Raw genomic sequence first — 17,622 nt, forward strand, 5'->3', positions numbered from 1 at the left:
TTTCTCAAATACCCATGTGGCAGCTGCCCTGTGACATGAGGAAAAAAGAAAACTAACATATGCAAGGGGTAAATATTTTAGTTATTCTGTATTTAAATATTTTCAACTACTAAAGAGAGACTAATTAACTTTACCATCATAACAATTAAAATACAACTAACCTGTATCATTTTCTCCTGTACATTCACAGTCAAGCAGGTCATGAGTAACACAACGTGAACTTTCATGTAATGTGAACAAATTTTTAAGTTCTTCTACTGAAAACTGAATATGATCACATGTCTTGGTTAGGTCTACAACTGCCCCAGAAAGACCTTGCTTACTGATCTGCCTTTGATAGATCTTTTCTTCTATTGTACCTGAAGAGAAAACATTCATTAGATTTCCTTCAGATCTTTACATCTGTTATTTTTGTAGGGTAAAGCATGTTTATTAGTACACTAGCTAACAAAATAACAGTACTCCTGATACTGAAGCACAGATTAACAAAAAAAAAAAATCTTTAATTATTCAAAGGGAATACATTTTTGTCATACTGAAGGGTTATTACCTGTGGTTAGGAGTCTGTAAATATGTACAGGATGTTTCTGACCATCTCTCCACACTCTAGACATTGCCTATAGAAAATTAATGAGAATTCTGAGAGTACAAGTAGAAACTAATAATAACCCTTCCCACATAAGCAACTTGCATTAATACATTTAAGATTAGGAATTCTAGGTTTCACTTACAGCTTCAAAAAGCAAAGCCCAGGCATACCTAAGCATTCTCCACTTCAAATTTTTTTGCCGGGATAAAGAAAGGGATGAATGAACACTCATTGTGGTACTGTAAAATAATTACAGGGTGCCATGCAACAGTGAGAGGGTCTATCTGCATCAAAAAACGGGACAGCGAGTTTGGGCAGTAAGAATGCGAAGAATCAAGTATAGCATAGCATGGAGGGTTTATTCTCAGTCCAAGAGGCTAATGATTCACCCCTAAGGAATCCCTAGGATACCTGCAATCAGCTCAGGCTCTAGATAGATCTCTGTAGTTTTAGGATTTATCAGTGATACTGTACAGTAAAAGGTTGATGTTGAAACCTTGCACATTCCAAAGAAAAGTCTGGCCTTCAACCAGCTCCTGGAAGCCCTGGAATATCCTGCCTGATAAGAGCATCTTAGTTTACCTGGAGCCTTGGGCCACACCAAGTAGTTTATGCTAACAGTGTGATTTAGGTGGGGACTTGGGCCAGTTGACCTCTGCAGAGATCAGAGACTGAGCAACTAAGGTCAGTCACACAGGTATCCATGCCTACATGACTGACCTCCAACAAAAATTCTGGACACCAAGGCTCAAGTGAACTTCTCTGGTTGACAATATTCCATATGTGTTGTCACTCATTAATGTTGGGAAAATTAAGTGTTGTTCCATACAAATCTAGTGGGAAAGGACAACTGGAAGCTTGTGCCTGGTCTCTCCTGGACTCTACCCTATGCACCTTCTAACTGTGTTGATTTTAGTCTGTATCCTTTCACTGTAATAAAACTTAACTATGAATATAGCTGTTTTTCTTGATTCTGTGAGTCCTTCTAGTGAATCACTGAACCCGAGGGTTGTCTCCAGGTATCCTAACACAGATACCATATGAGGTGCAAATCCATAGGTAGAAATCTCAAAATACATGAAAATGGACTGTATTCTGAAGAAAACCAAAGGCTGTTTCTGAAATATTTCCCTAAATAAGCTAATTTTATATCTTTACCATACTCTGCACAAACACTGATCATAGCACCTGTAACACTTTATTGTCTTCCCCTGATGGTCATGAGGATCCTGAAGGCCCAACTACACAGTATATAAGAGCCTGGAGACATACAGGTTTGGGTGTGAATCCTGGCTCTGCCTCTTGTAAGCTATGTGACTGAGAACAAGCTTCCATATCTTCATCTGTAAAACAGGGCTTAGAATATCCACACTTGTAGGATTATTGTGAAGATTAAACAGATGTAAAGCACTTAGCAGAGTGCCTGATATAAAATAAGGGTTCAATATGCAGCAGTTATTATACATCATCATCATCCTCGTATCCCCCATAGGCATTCTATAATGTTTGTTTAATGCATAAACAGTCCTACCTGGATATCAGTGGCTGGATTCCAATCAATGTCATAGAGAATTAAGTGAGATCCTCCAATAAGGTTAAGTCCCACACCACCAGCTTTTGAACTTAACAAAAAAATAAAATCAGAAGAGTATTTACTATTAAAGCCATCAACAATTTGTTGCCTTTGAGAGACTTGTGTTTGTCCATCAAGTCTTGTATAAGCATATCCATGACGCTTGCATACTTCTTGTAAAATATTCAAGGTTTGTGTATAGTTGGATACCAACACCACCCTGTCAAGCAAAAAGAAAGAATCTTAAAAAAAAAAAAAAAAAAGAAAGAAAGAATCTTTATACACAATTTAAAAGCAATATTAGATTTTTTTAATTGAAGGAAAATACCATGATAATACTATCACTGATATTTATAGAACATCCAACAATGACCTTGTACAATTAAAACACAGATTCTCCTTCAAATTCAATTTTAAAATCAGTATCTAAGAGGGAATTCCCTGGCCATCCAGTGGTTAGGACTCTGCACTTTCACTGCCAAGGGCACAGGTTCAATCCCTGGTTGGGGAGCTGGGATTCCCACAAGCCACGTGGCCAAAAAATAAAAGTCAATATCTAAGAGACTTCCAGCATCAAGATAGTGGAGTAAAGACCTTTCTGCTTTCTTTACCTCTCTTAAGTCACCCTAAGAACAGCAGGAGAATAAGAAACAGAAATACAAACTCTATCTTTAATGAAACAGGAGACATTTATATATGAAAACAGAGAATAGTGGAATGGTGACCTGCTTAGGAGTGCAGAGAAAGTGAAACTTAAGTGCTCAAAGAGAGGGATTCCAATAAGAAACAGGTACAAGTTCATTCACACCATAGAATCTCGTAAAGGCAGCTCAGAAGAAAGGAGTTTAGACTGGAGCTATTACAAGAGCACTGGTAAGTAGAACCCAGGCCCTCATCCCATGTAACTAGTTGGCTTTTCTTTCTCAACTAGAATGTTTATTCTCTGGAGAAAGTAAACCAAAGAAACTTAGACCAGGGAACTCTAGAAGGCAGGGATATAGTGACAAACCAAAATGAAAGTCTGCATAATGGATGGTAAGATCCCAGTCCGCTTTTTCTGCCAACTCCCAGAACACCAGCAGCCAAGCATTCCTCTCACATTCCACACCCCAAGAAAGATATTATTGGAAGATTCATCTCTGGAATGACTTATTTGAATGACCCCAGAGAAAAGGTCCACAGATAGGGAATTCCCAAATAAAAAAGCCAGCTCCCTACCTGTTACCTAATGCAGGTCAGCAGTCCACAAGCCCTGCCCATGCACACAGAGCATTCAGTTAGTGTTTTACTGCCTTACTCTTAAATATAAATGGACACCAAGGGCCACCAGCTACTTGAAGCCAGCCTCCAACACGAAAAATAGAAACCAAAACAAATAAACAGAAAAAAAGAAACATGAATAAAACAGAGCAACGGAGAAAACAGAAGACAATTTTAAGGAAATAATTAATACTCTCATATAAGAGATAGCATTCACAAGAAGAGGTGGCAATAAAAAAGAACAATCAAGAATAAGAAAATTATCTTGGAAATTTAAAATGACAGCCAAAATAAAAATTTAATAGGAGATTTAGAAGAAAAAAAGAGAATCTTCCAGGAAATAGATTAAAAAGGAAAAGTTATGACCAATAGGAGAGGAAAGATAAAAGAATTATAGAATCAATCCACGAGGTTCAATATATGACTGACAGAAATTCCAGATAAAACAAAAGAAAATTGTTTTGAGAAAGAGACTGCTTCCCAGACATGGAGTCTTCAGATTAAAACGACTTACTATAGAGTTTTCAGCTCAATAAGTGAAAACATGATCCATATTAAGGCACATCAAGATTATAACTCAGGACTTCCCTAGTGGTCCAGTGTTTAAGACTCTGCGCTTCCACTGCAGGGGACAAGGGTTCAATCCCTGGTCAGGGAAGTTCTGCGTGCCACCAAAAAATAAATAAATAAAATAAAATAAAAGCCATGGGAAGCTATTAAAAAGCATTATCATATTTAAAAAAAGATTATAACTCAATGTATAAAGAATGAAGAAAAATTGCTAGAGTTTTCTTGAAGAAAATATGGAAAAGACAAGAGATAGCCGTATAAGTACATGGTCTGGCGACATACTATGGGAGCTGGTGATTGCCTCTGAGAAACAGGATGCAAAGGGGGAGAGATGGAACTATGAACTCCTGTTTTTTTTAATGATAAGCCCTTTAACATTTTGATAAAATAAAAATTTTAAACAATAAAATATGGTAAAAAGTAAAAGCAGAATTTATCTAATAGCTAAAGTTTGATAATGAAGCAAAAAATAAAAAACAGATCAGGAATATTTCCTCCAAGTTTTATAACTAGTGGGATAATTATTAGCACTAGAAATTTTAAAAATAAGGCAAATGTTTAACAGTTAGAATTCTCTTAATTATCTATGCTAACAAGGTAAAGATAATGTATATTTGTATTCCTGTATCAGTTACCTTTGGCTACATAACAAACCAAACCAAAACTCAGTGGCTTAAAACAACAACCATTTATTTTATATTTAGCTCACAATTCCGTAGGTTGGCAACTTGGGCTGGGCTCAGCTAAGAGGTCCCTCTGCTGGTCGTGGCTGTGCTGACTCAAGCATCTGCAGTCAGCTGCCAAGTGGACTGGGAACTGGCTGACTGGTGAGGGGCCTCGGCTGGGAAGCCTCAGCTGAGTTTCTCAGGTCTCTTACCCTCTAGCAGGCTAGCCCAGGCTTATTCACATGGTGACAGAAAGTTTCCAGGAAGCACAAAGGAGGACAAGCCCCACTGCACAAGATCTTTTCAAGCCTCTTCTTGTGCCATGTTTGCCAGCACCTCATGGACCAATTCAAGTCACGTGGCTGAGCTCAGAGTCAGAATGGTAGATCACCCAAAGTTACCCAGCAAAGGAACATGGATATAGGGAGGGAGAATTTAAGACCATTTATGCAATCTGCCAAAATTCCTATACTAATAATTCAGTCATTTTTTCCTTCCTTTTCTATACTATTACAGGGATGAATAACATTATCTAAACATAGTTTTTCTGATACAACTTTACTGGACTGGAGGAAATCTGGCTTTAGAATATTTTCCCCCAACAAGTTCTTACAAGGCTAGATGTAGATTGATGGGATAGGTGACTATCTTGGTAAAGAGTCTTGGACAATCCCCTTCCAGAGGTCTAGAGCCCCCCCCCCCCCACATACATACCACTTTCAAACAAGGCTATTATTTTTATGGTCACAATACTGTCCCTGAAAAGAGTTGAAATCTGTAGGCAAGGCTGCCATGTCAGGTAGAGTGCAAGCTGCACCCAGCACAAGAGTGTCCAACCAAGAGATGCACGGGGGGTGGAATTTGGCATGAACTCTACTCTCCAAGCCGTGAAGCCTAGTGCGTGAATGCAACAGCCAGGAGGGAAGAGGAACTTTTTAAATTTTGAAGTATTCTTTTTAAAAATTCCATAAAAGGGCCACCAGCCAGACAAGCCAGGAGTTCTCAGATACACCTCCACCCAATTCTAATTCATCTCAATATGCACAAAAGCACTGTAGACGAGTTCTGCCTAAAGACCTAAAATAGAACTATCCAGTTCTAGTTAACAATAACACAGTAGGTCAGGTGTAGACAGTAATACTATCCCTGAAGTAAAACACTGTGAGCAACTTCTAGCTACATATTTTAAAGGGTTAGGAGATGTTTGTGCATAGGCAGCTCAGATGTGGAAAACCTGGCCTCTATACCCAACTGGCCATAAGAAAAAAAGGGGGGCTACAATTTAACAACAACAACAAAAAAAAAACAACCCAATTAAAAAAAATGGGCAAAGGACTTGAATAGACATCTCTGAAAGAAAATATACAAATAGTCAACAAGTACATCAAAAGATGCCCAACATTACTAATTACTAGGGAAATGCAAATCAAAACCACAATGAGATATCATCTCACACCCGTTAGGATGGCTACTGTCAAAAACAAAACAAAACAGAACAGAAAATAGCAATGCTGGCGAGGTTGTTGAGAAATTGGAACCTTTGTCCACTGTTGGTGAGAATGTAAAATGGTGTGGCTGCTACGAAAAAGATTATGGAGGTTCCTCAAAAAAATAAAAAGAGAATTATCATATGATCCAACAATCCTACTTCTGGACATATATCCAAAGGAATTGAAAACAGGGTCTCAAAAAGGTGTTGGTACACCCATGTTCACAGCAACATTATTCATAATAGTCAAAAGGCAGAAGCAACCCAACTATCCATCGACAGATGAATGGGTAAACAAAATGTTATATACATGCAGTGGAACATTACTCAGCCTTAAAAAGGAAAGAAATTCTGACATGCTACAACATGGATGCATTTTGAGGACACTATGCTAAGTAGAATAAGCTAGTCATAAAAAGACAAAACATCATATGATTTCACTTATATAAGGTACCTACAGTAGTCAGATTCATGGAGACAGAAAGTAGACGGGTGGTTGCCAAGGGTTGGGAAAAAGCAGGAATGGGGAGTTGTTATTTAATGGGTACAGCTCAGTTTTGCAAGATGAAAAGAGTACTGGAGATTGGTTGCACAACAGTGTGAGTATACCTAACACTAATGAACAATACACTTAGAAATAATTAAGATAGTAAATTCATGTTATGTGTATTTTATCACAATTTAAAAAGAAAGGTCCATCTCTTCAGATAATGTGAAGCAACAGAACAGTCTGTGCCACTGATGGAAGTGCTACTTCTTCTTTCATCGGACAAGGCAGGATTCAGTTTTCTTAGGATCCACAAGCAGTCAAAATGACTCCAACCCAACCCCTACCCCCAAATTATATTTTTCTTCCTCATTCCTTCCTTCCCACCACAAGAGGGGAACTTTCCTCTAGAACATCTTCAAGGATAAATTCTCACACCTACAGTCACACTTGATCTCTTCTCATTTCCTCTAAAATTCTGTTCACTCATATTCCTTGTCCAACAATAACCACCTATCCCATGTTCAGAAAAAAACGAAAAACAGAATCCAGTGAAGACAAGATGCAAATAAAAGTCTAACTAAAAGTTCATACTCTAAGTTCAAACTGGGTCACAGTCTGCATATATATACATACATTACACACTCTTGTATATATAAAATATTATCTAATAAAACATTTTAATCAACTGTATTAAAGAGTTCATAGAAAGTTTCCTTATTTTAGTCACTTCATTATTATGAAAAATAAATCTAAAAATTTTCACAAGTCAAATGATACTATTAATGCTCCAAAGAGGTTAAGTAGCTTCCTTGACAATTAAATATAATTATTATTTTGCAATCTTTTCTCTGTATTTTTGCCTTAATTCAAAAACAGTTTGAATACTTCCTACAAGAATAATTAAGACATAGTCCCTGCACTATAGGTGCTGACACAGAAGAGAACTAATGATTACAATATAACGTGAGAAGAGCTCCATTAGAGGGAGGTACAGGATGCTAAGGGAGTACAGAAGAGGGGCATCTAACTCAATATGAGGCCAGGGGCTTCTAAGAGGAGAAAGCATCCAAGCTGAGTCTTAAAGAAGAGAAAGTTGGCCAGAAGAATGAGAAGTGGAGGTACACCAGGCATAGGAACCTGAAACAGGTAAGAACAGAGAGTGAGAAGTAGAGCAAATTACAGGTTTTGCAAATAGTATGGTATGATTGGACCATATGGTAAGTGTCAAGGAGTCAAGAGGTATGAGGTTGGAAAAGGAGGCACCACCCAGGTCATGAAGAGTCTTGCTCAATGTGCCATAGTTTAGAAATTTCTGGAAGGCAACTAGGAATCTTTGAATGATTTTTAAGAAAAGGAGTAACATGTTCACACTTGTATTTAATATAATTTAGGGCAATATTGATATGCAATGGGATTTAAAGTAAGAGGGACATAGTTTATAAGAGACCACCACAACCCAATCAGTAATTACAAGAATCAAAACAAAAATCTTGGTGCTGTACAGTGGTAATTAACACAAAATTATAATTCAACTCCACGTCAATAAAAAATTTTTAAAAATTTTAAAATTAAATTTTTTAAATAAAATTTAAAAGTTATTAAAAAAAAATCTTGGTACCTGAAAGGAAATGGATTCCTGAGATTAAGGAATGGTGTATGGTGTTAGGGAGTGTTGAAAGAATGCTCAACATCATTAATCATTAGAGAAATGCAAATCAAAACTACAATGAGATATCATCTCACACCAGTCAGAATGGCCATCATCAAAAAATCTACAAACAATAAATGCTGGAGAGGGTGTTGTGAAAAGGGAACCCTCTTGCACTGTTGGTGGGAATGTAAATTGACACAGCCACTATGGAGAACAGTATGGAGGTTACTTAAAAAACTAAAAATAGAACTACCATACAACCCAGCAATCCCACTACTGGGCATATACCCTGAGAAAACCATAATTCAAAAAGAGACATGTACCACAATATTCATTGCAGCACTATTTACAATAGCCAGGACATGGAAGCAACCTAAGTGTCCATCATCGGATGAATGGATAAAGAAGATGTGGCACATATATACAATGGAATATTACTCAGCCATAAAAAGAAACGAAATTGAGTTATTTGTAGTGAGGTGGATGGACCTAGAGTCTGTCATACAGAGTGAAGTAAGTCAGAAAGAGAAAAACAAATACCGTATGCTAACACATATATATGGAATCTAAGAATAAAAAAAAAAAAAAAAAAAGGTCATGAAGAACCTAGGGGTAAGACAGGAATAAAGACACAGACCTACTAGAGAATGGACTTGAGGATATGGGGAGGGGGAAGGGTAAACTGTGACAAAGTGAGAGAGTGGCATGGACATATATACACTACCAAACGTAAAATAGATAGCTAGTGAGAAGCAGCCGCATAGCACAGGGAGATCAGCTAGGTGGTTTGTGACCACCTAGAGGGGTGGGATAGGGAGGGTGGGAGGGAGGGAGATGCAAGAGGGAAGAGATATGGGAACATATGTATATGTATAACTGATTCACTTTGTTATAAAGCAGAAACTAACACACCATTGTAAAGCAATTATACTCCAATAAAGATGTTAAAAAAAAAAGAAATAAAATCAATAGAATAGAATGTAGTGACTGATGACATTGGGAAAATGAAGGAGAAAAGTTAAGTCTAGAATGACGAGTGTTTTTTGCTTACATTATGGTACCATTCATCAAGCCAAGGAATAATGAAAAAGGATCAGTCTTGCAATGGCAAAATGATAAAGCTGGTTTGGTACATGAGAAGTTGAGGTCCAGACAGATTTAGATGTCCATTAAATAGAAAGAAGGATGTGGAAACTAGAAGAGAGGCTTGGACTAGAGATACAGATTTTGAATCAACACTATGTGGATGATAGCTGAAACTGAGGAGTAGAGCTAAACCAGGAAGGGTGTTTAGAGTGAGAAGGAGGCTGAAGAGAAAGCCCTCAGGAGTATCAACATTTCAGGACAGAAAAAGAACAAAGGATTCTGAAAGTGATAAACAAACGAGTTAGGTGTTATAATATCAAAAGACATCTCTAGGGTTTTTAAAATATATGTATTTACATTTAGTTTTTCTTAAATAAAAACTTACAGACACACTGTTAATGATAAGTTTACAAAAGACTGGGAGCTAACCATGCCCCCAAAGAAGAAAACAACTTATCTTTAATGTTTTCTTCTTTTCAAAAAGAGGCAGTGAGGGGAGGGAATAAGGACAGAGTCTAAGCTGAAATTCCATAAGCACTTACAAGTGGTTTATTAAATTGACTTCTTACTTTTCACCAGGACGAAGTTCGTGGATAACAGCTAAGAGCTTTGACAGCACCTGTAGTTTTCCTGACTCTTCCTCAGTAAACATGAGCGGGTTGTAATCAGCGGGAAACACATTTATCAAGCCTTCATATAGATTCCTTTCTTCATTCTCATCCCAAGTTGAGCTGCATTCTTTTTCCTGTTCAAAAGGATGACTGTCAACACCGGTTCATGTTTTTTCAATCAGGAGGGAAAAAAATGCTAAAATTATGGGGAAAAAGCTGAAGATTAACAGCTACCTGAAAAGCCCAATCTAATTGTTATGTAAATCTCCATAGGTCACAATTTGGTCATTTTTGATTACAGAGCAGTTCTAATGCTGTCTCCAAATGCCTGCTCCCTGAACCCCACAAGCACAGTATCATTGCCGATGTGTGACTGATGGGGAGGTGGGTAGCAGAGAAATAAACAGGAGGAAAATAGAGGTCAAACAGTTCTAGGAAATCTATCCTCTCCAAAACCCTGAGACTTCTCATCATTGCTACCTCTTTTTCTCTCTTCTTCCCTCCTTCCCTCCCTGCTATTACTTTTCTCTCCCAGTTTGCAGGCTCACACAGCACCTCCCAGGTGATACTCAAAATCAAGCACAACAGTCCGCTCAATCTTATCAATTTCTTCTAAAAGAAGGAACAATTCTGCCAAGAAGTTAACAGAGAAATCTATTGTTATCTATAATATTTTGTTTATTTTACCAATAGTTTTTATATAATTTTATTCCAAAGAGATTATCACCACCTCTGAAATTCCCCCTCAAACTGCCTAGCTGACATGTGAACACATACTGGAGAATACATTTGTTAATGACTGCATCACTTTTTTAGATAAAATTTCTGGGATTGGCCGTTCTCCTCACTCTCTCCCACATTTACCAGATTTATCATTGTTCTTGAAACTTTGTTCAACCTACTACCCCTGCCTGGAATGCGCCATCTTTTTTTTGCCCAATTATCCCAATCCTATAAATACTTGAGGACCCAATGCAAATTCCACCTGATTACTCACATGCCCCCTTTTGGGGAGCTTTTAAATTTTATGGTTACACAGTACATTTCAACTTTGAATTTATTTAATTGTTCAATTAACTATATATTTTTTTAATAATTCCCTAATGTTTTAATGTGTGTTGTAATCCTTCTTTAATAATACTAGAAACATCTTAAGGGCAGTGAATCAAGTAGTATAAAATGCTGGGCACAAAGTACTATTTTTAATCTGGCTTATTCCCAAAACATAGCAATGTTTGGGTAAAGTCACTTGATTAAAAATACTTGGAACCCTAAGATATTTACATAACTGGGATATACATGAGAGGAGAGATGGTTGCTGGCTGCTTTGGGTTAGGTTTCCTAAAATGCCTACACCTTGGCGAGGTTATCAAAGGACCATAGACCCAGGGTCTAATCCACAGCTTTTCATGTTCAGAAACTTGCATATGCTTAAGCTCTAGGGAAATGAGCCATTTAAGAGCCATTCGGTTAGCCATCTAACCAAATTAAGAGACTGAATAAATCAGAATATAAATTTATTGACCTATAAATGAGACCTGCCTGTTTAAACCAACTGGTCTATGCATTCTGTCCTATGAAAGGTTCATGGGGAAGCCAAATCATTAGCAGAAAGTTGTCTGGTGAATATTAAATCAAAATACAAGGGAGATGAATGATCTTAATGCACAAGTTCTTAGCCAGGAACACATAATCAGAATCACTTGGGAGAGCTTTCTTAAAATCTTCATGACTGGGTCCTACTCTCAGAGAATCTGAATCGGCTCATATGTGCCTAGGCTGGACAAATGTAGTCTTAAAATCTTCCCTGAAGACTGTAATGTATAATCCTAATTAAGAATCAACTAACAGATAATATCTTTATGCTAAGACAGCCTGATGCATGGAGGTACATCACAGAGATTTACCAGTTAGATTTCTCACATCAACTAGACAGGGCAATCTCTTCTCTGACTCTCTGCAACCTAATACTCTTCAGTTATGAGTTGTAATGGTCAGTTATAGTTGTAATAAAAATTCATCAAATTGCCACAATAACATTATCAGGAAGTTATTATTGTCTCTGTCTTTCAGTTAAGACAAGCTAAGCCTCACAGACACAACCTGGCCATGGTTAAACTTGCCTTTAGTTAAACAAGCAGTAGAGTAGGGACTGATACCTAGTTCTAACACCAAAACAGAAAACTCTCACTATACCCCAAACTGCCTTATTTTCATTAATATCCAAATGGTCAGCTCAACTATGTAGCCATTAAAAATCATACTTGTAGAAGGCATCTAATTTGGGGAAATGCCCACAATTTATTTAGTAATAATAATAATAATAATAGATTTTTAAATAATAAGCATAGCATCATTAGAATTAAGTTCCTCTAGAAAAGACTACTTATGCATATCTTTGAGTCTGTTTCCTCACCAAAAAATGGGGATGGTAATAATAGTACTTACTCCATAGAATTTTGTAAAGAATAAATAAAATAATACTGGAAAAGTACTTAGTGTTTGGTACATGGTGTTTAATAAGTATTAACTAAGATTATTAATACCAAATGTGGTTTTCTGTGGCTGGAGAGCTTTATCTCTTTATCACAAATTATTCAAAGTGGTATTGCCAGGTCACAAGATACATAAAATTTTAAGGTTTTTGATACATATTGCCAAACTGTCTCCCAGTTGTACCAATTTACATTGTAACCAGTAGATGATCTTTATTTTCTTCTTTGTGATTTTTTGAATTTTATAGATTTCATACAACAACCATGTATTACTTTTATAATGAGGAAAAAATAAATTATTTCTTAATGGTAAATTTCGTATTTGTTAGCTCCAAACAAACTGACTGGCTATATTAATATAAAACAGGAAGGGAAACCAGGACCGAGCATTAGATGAGGCGCCAAAGGGCAGGGGGCACCAACTCTAGAAGGCAGAGCCTCAAGCCCATTTCATCCCTCGTTCAGCCCTATGAATATGGGCATGCTCTGAAGAACAAGTAGAAGGCTGGATAAACTCTAAAGAAGAAACACACTGGAGAGGCTGCATAGCTTTTGGAAAACCCACAGATGCAACCCCAGGGATTAGTCCCATCTGCCCTCTTAGGTTCACATGACATAGAACTCTCAGCTCATATTCCTGACACAGGTTCATACACTACTTACCTTTACTGAGCTGAACAAAAGGCAGGGGTGATTGCACAGTTTTTTAAGAGCTCCAATACATATTAGATGAGAACTATTTTCCAACAATCCTTGAAGACAGAATCTGACAGCCTGAGAATTCAACAGTTTTCGATAAAGTTCAATCTGTAGGGCTCCTGGTCGGCAAAAGACTACATTCTCTATCTTAGGTGGGAGATATTTGTTTATGACTTCTTGGGTTCTTCTAAGGACAAAGAGCCCAGTGAGGCAAGTAAGTTCAGCTGCTCTTCTCTCTCCTAACTCCTTTTCTTCCTATGGAAAAACAGCAGACTTAAAAGTGTTTTAAACAAAACAAAACAAAAAACCCACTGGGCTGGCCAAAAAGTTCCTTCAGTTTTTAAGTTAAAAATAAAAGACACATTTTTCATTCTCACCAAGATCTTTATTGAACAACATATTCACCATTTTGTTCCACTACCTTCTGCCATTTTTCAGGCAACTTCATAATTCCATCTTCCCAAAACTTTCTGTCTTTTTGAGCAAAGAACTGTTCAAGGTGCCTTTTACAGTCTTCCAGGGAAGTGAAATTTTTTTCCACCAAGAGAATTTTGTAAGACTGAAATAAATGGAAATCCTAAGGTGCAATGTCTGGTGAACACGGCAGATGAATCAGAACTTCCCAGCCAAGCTGTAACAGTTTTTGCCTGGTTATCAAAGAAACATATGTTCTTGAGTTATCCTGATGGAGATTATGCGTTTTCTGTTGACTAATTCCGTATGCTTTTCGTCGAGTGCTGCTTTCGGTTGGTCTAATTGGTAGCAGTACTTGTTGGAATTAATCGTTTGGTTTTCCAGAAGGAGCTCATAATAGAGGACTCCCTTCCAATCCCACCGTATACACAACATCACCTTCTTTGGATGAAGACTGGCCTTTGGTGTGGTTGGTGGTGGTTCATTTCACTTGCCCCGTGATCTCTTCCGTTCCACATTATTGTACAGTATCCACTTTTCATCGCCTGTCACGATTTGTTTTGAAACTGGAATGTTTTCATTACATTTAAGTAGATCATTGCATGTGGAAATACGGTCAAGAAGGTTTTTTTTTTTTTTTTTTTTTTTGCTTAACTTACGTGGAACACAAACATCAAAGCGATTAACAAAACCAAGCCGGTGCAAATGATTTTCAATGCTTAATTTGGGTATTTTGAGTATGTCGGCTATACCATGTGGTTTAATGTTGATTAATTGTTCTCAATTAATGTCTTGATTTGATCGCTGTCAACTTCAACTGGTCTACCCGACCATGGAGCATCGTCCAGCGAGAAATCTCCAGCACGAAACTTCGCAAACCACTTCTGACACGTTTGATCAGTCACAGCACCTTCTCCATACACTGCACAAATCTCTTTTTGCCTTTCAGTTGTGTTTTTACCTTTCTTGAAATAAGAAAGAATAATATGCCGAAAATGTTGCTGTTCTCTTTCATCTTCAATATTAAAATGGCTACACAAAAGATCACCAATTCTGGTAAGTTTTTTTTTTAATGCACACTGATATGACAGCTGTCACAATACCATCTAACAAAATTCTTTCAAATGAAGTTAAAGACAACTAAGCGCTACTAGAGCCAAGTCTTACAGAAAAAATCAAACGAACCTTTCGGCCAACCCAGAACATGCAGTTAAATGAACATTAAACATTTTTTAATGATTAACCATTTACTAATTGCTTCCCTTCAGATTTTTTCTAAATAAATGAAATACAGTTTAGAATAGAAAAATCAACAATCATCTCTTTAAATGTTTAGCATAATCATTTAATTCAGTGAAGCCACAGTCTCCGAATCCTTGTTTATTTGGCTATTGCCACCATTGAGAACCACTGGAAATCAATAATCCACAAACCGAATTGTCTGAAACTAAGCTTTTATGAGAAGACTGTAACAGTACGTAGTCTTAAAATCATTATCAAAGCACTAACAGAGCAAATTCTTGGAAGGAAATATTTTGACAAGTAAGTGATCCTAAAACCAAGCTTACAAGAAATTAATGGCACAAGGCACTGCTGACTCTTTCAAAATCATTACACATTGTTCGTTAAATAATAGTATATATTTTTTTAAACGGAATTCCTTTATTTTTATTATTTATTTATTCATTATTTTTTTGGCTGTGTTGGGTCTTCATTTCTGTGCAAGGGCTTTCTCTAGTTGCGGCAAGCGGGGGCCACTCTTCATCACAGTGCGCGGGCCTCTCACTATCACGGCCTCTCTTGTTGCGGAGCACAAGCTCCAGACGCGCAGGCTCAGTAGTTGTGGCTCATGGGCCTAGTTGCTCCGCGGCATGTGGGATCTTCCCAGACCAGGGCTCGAACCCATGTCCCCTGCATTGGCAGGCAGATTCTCAACCACTGCGCCACCAGGGAAGCCCAGTAGTACATTTTTAAAGTCAAAATACAGTATGAATGAAATTTATGTTTAAGTTCTCTACATAGGGGACTTCCTTGGTAGTGCAGTGGTTAAGAATCTGCCTTTCAATACAGGGGACATGGGTTCGATCCCTGGTCCGGTAAGATCCGACATGCCGCAGAGCAACTAAGCCCGTGCGCCACAACTACTGAGACTGAGCTCTAGAGCCCACGAGCCACAACTGTTGAGGCAACATGCCACAACTACTGAAGCCCGCGCACCTAGAGCCCATGCTCCGCAACAAGAGAAGCCACCGCAATGAAAAGCCTGCACACCACAACGAAGAGTAGCCCCCACTCGCCGCAACTAGAGAAAGCCCGCACGCAGCAGTGAAGACCCAACACAGCCAAAAAATATAAATAAATAAATAAATAAATTCTCTACATAGAATCTTTTGAGCGTATAGAACTTCACAGGGAAGCTTAAAATAAATCCCATATGTACATATTTGTTTCTATATAAATCACAGAAAATTTCCCTTATATTTTAAAACTATTCTCAATTTTTATTACAAAATAATTGGTTCACTGGAGAAAGGTCAGAAAATATAGTTATGCAAAAATAAGAAAATTAAAGCCAACTTTCATCAACCAGAAACAGCCAATGCTGCCAAGAGTTTTTATGTATATCTTCAAAACCATTTTGTTTGTATAAATATGTAAATATATTAGATGTTTTATTTTTATTTGTAACAAAAACAGGATCTCAAACTACAAAGCTTCATGGGAACAACCAACCAGTTTGGCTTATCACCATATTCCCCAGTGTCTGGCACTTAGCAATTAAAGGCCCACTTTAGGTATTTAATATGTAAGTGTTGGGTAAATAAATGAATGTGATTTTATTTTTAAATAATGTATCATAAACATTTCCCATCCTATTAAATATATGCATAAATCATTATTTTTTCTTTTATATATATATAATTTTAATTTTATTTATTTATTTTTGGCTGTGTTGGGTTTTCATTGCTGCACGCGGGCTTTCTCTATTTGTGGCGAGCAGGGACTACTCTTCATTGTGGTGCGCAAGGTGCGCAGGCTTCTCACTGCAGTGGCTTCTCTTGTTGCAGAGCACGGGCTCTAGGCGCGTGGGTGTCAGTAGTTGTGGCTCACAGGCTCTAGAGCGCAGGCTCAGTAGTTGTGGTGCACGGGCTTAGTTGCTCTGCGGCATGTGGGATCTTCCTGGACCAGGACTCGAACCCATGTCCCCTGCATTGGCAGGTGGATTCTTAACCACTGTGCCACCAGGAAAGCCCAATCATTATTTTTTATATAGTTCCTAGTTCATGGAAAATGCTCAGCAAATTTTTATACCCAATTTTAAGGCTTTTGATACATATTGCCAAACTATCCTCCAGTAGTACCAATTTATATTCCAGTCAGTAGAGAATAGTACTCCTATGCACACTTGCTATTACAATGTAAATCTAACCAACTAAAACATCAGTAGAAAAGTACAAAAGTTACTTCATGGTTATTTGGTTTACCTTTTTCAATACCAGTAAAGATGAATGCTTTTATGTGTTTTACTGTCATTTATAATTTTCTGTGAAGTGACTATTTATGAATCTTTTTAAAGTGATAGGGTCATTTTCTAAAGTAAGAAATGCAAAAGGAGTTGAACAATTGTGGGTAAAATTTTAAAAATCACTCTACTAATTTACTTTTTCCTAAATTAAAATAATACCCAAGTTATGAATGATTTTCCCAAACTGCTCATTTTTAAACTACTTATTGAAGTAAATTATACCTCAGAAGCAGAAGGTTGTCTCGATTTAATAATTGGTTCTTCATATATTTTTCTGTAAGATGGCAAAGAGCCTAATATTCCTGGATTTACAAAATCAATTAATGCAAAAAATTCTTGGAGATCATTCTGAACTGGGGTACCTAAAGAGATAAAAGTGATGAGAGGTCAAGTTTGTGTTTTACAGTATCAGGTCTTTATAGAAATTTGTACTCTCTTCACTAAGAACACTAAATACAAGCAAAGTCTCAAACTAAGAAAGACCAGCTAAATCATGTTTCAAAA

The 17,622-nt window shown here is 37.3% G+C and overlaps 1 protein-coding gene across 1 annotated transcript in view; it reads right to left on the bottom strand.

Annotated features, from left to right (window-relative positions):
• RAD54B (RAD54 homolog B) overlaps positions 1-17,622 on the bottom strand; it is a 105,886-nt gene that overhangs the window by 6,875 nt on the left and 81,389 nt on the right. Inside the window, exons 9-14 of the mRNA XM_068525558.1 lie at positions 17,341-17,480; positions 13,143-13,433; positions 9,943-10,118; positions 2,121-2,382; positions 551-617; positions 162-359 (exon numbers count right to left, since the gene is read on the bottom strand). Coding sequence (XP_068381659.1) covers positions 162-359; positions 551-617; positions 2,121-2,382; positions 9,943-10,118; positions 13,143-13,433; positions 17,341-17,480 — 1,134 coding nt within the window. The remainder of the gene's footprint in view (positions 1-161; positions 360-550; positions 618-2,120; positions 2,383-9,942; positions 10,119-13,142; positions 13,434-17,340; positions 17,481-17,622) is intronic.

The sequence above is a fragment of the Eschrichtius robustus genome, chromosome 17 (genome assembly GCF_028021215.1).
Source record: "Eschrichtius robustus isolate mEscRob2 chromosome 17, mEscRob2.pri, whole genome shotgun sequence".
In the NCBI taxonomy this organism is placed as follows: Eukaryota; Metazoa; Chordata; class Mammalia; order Artiodactyla; family Eschrichtiidae; genus Eschrichtius; species Eschrichtius robustus.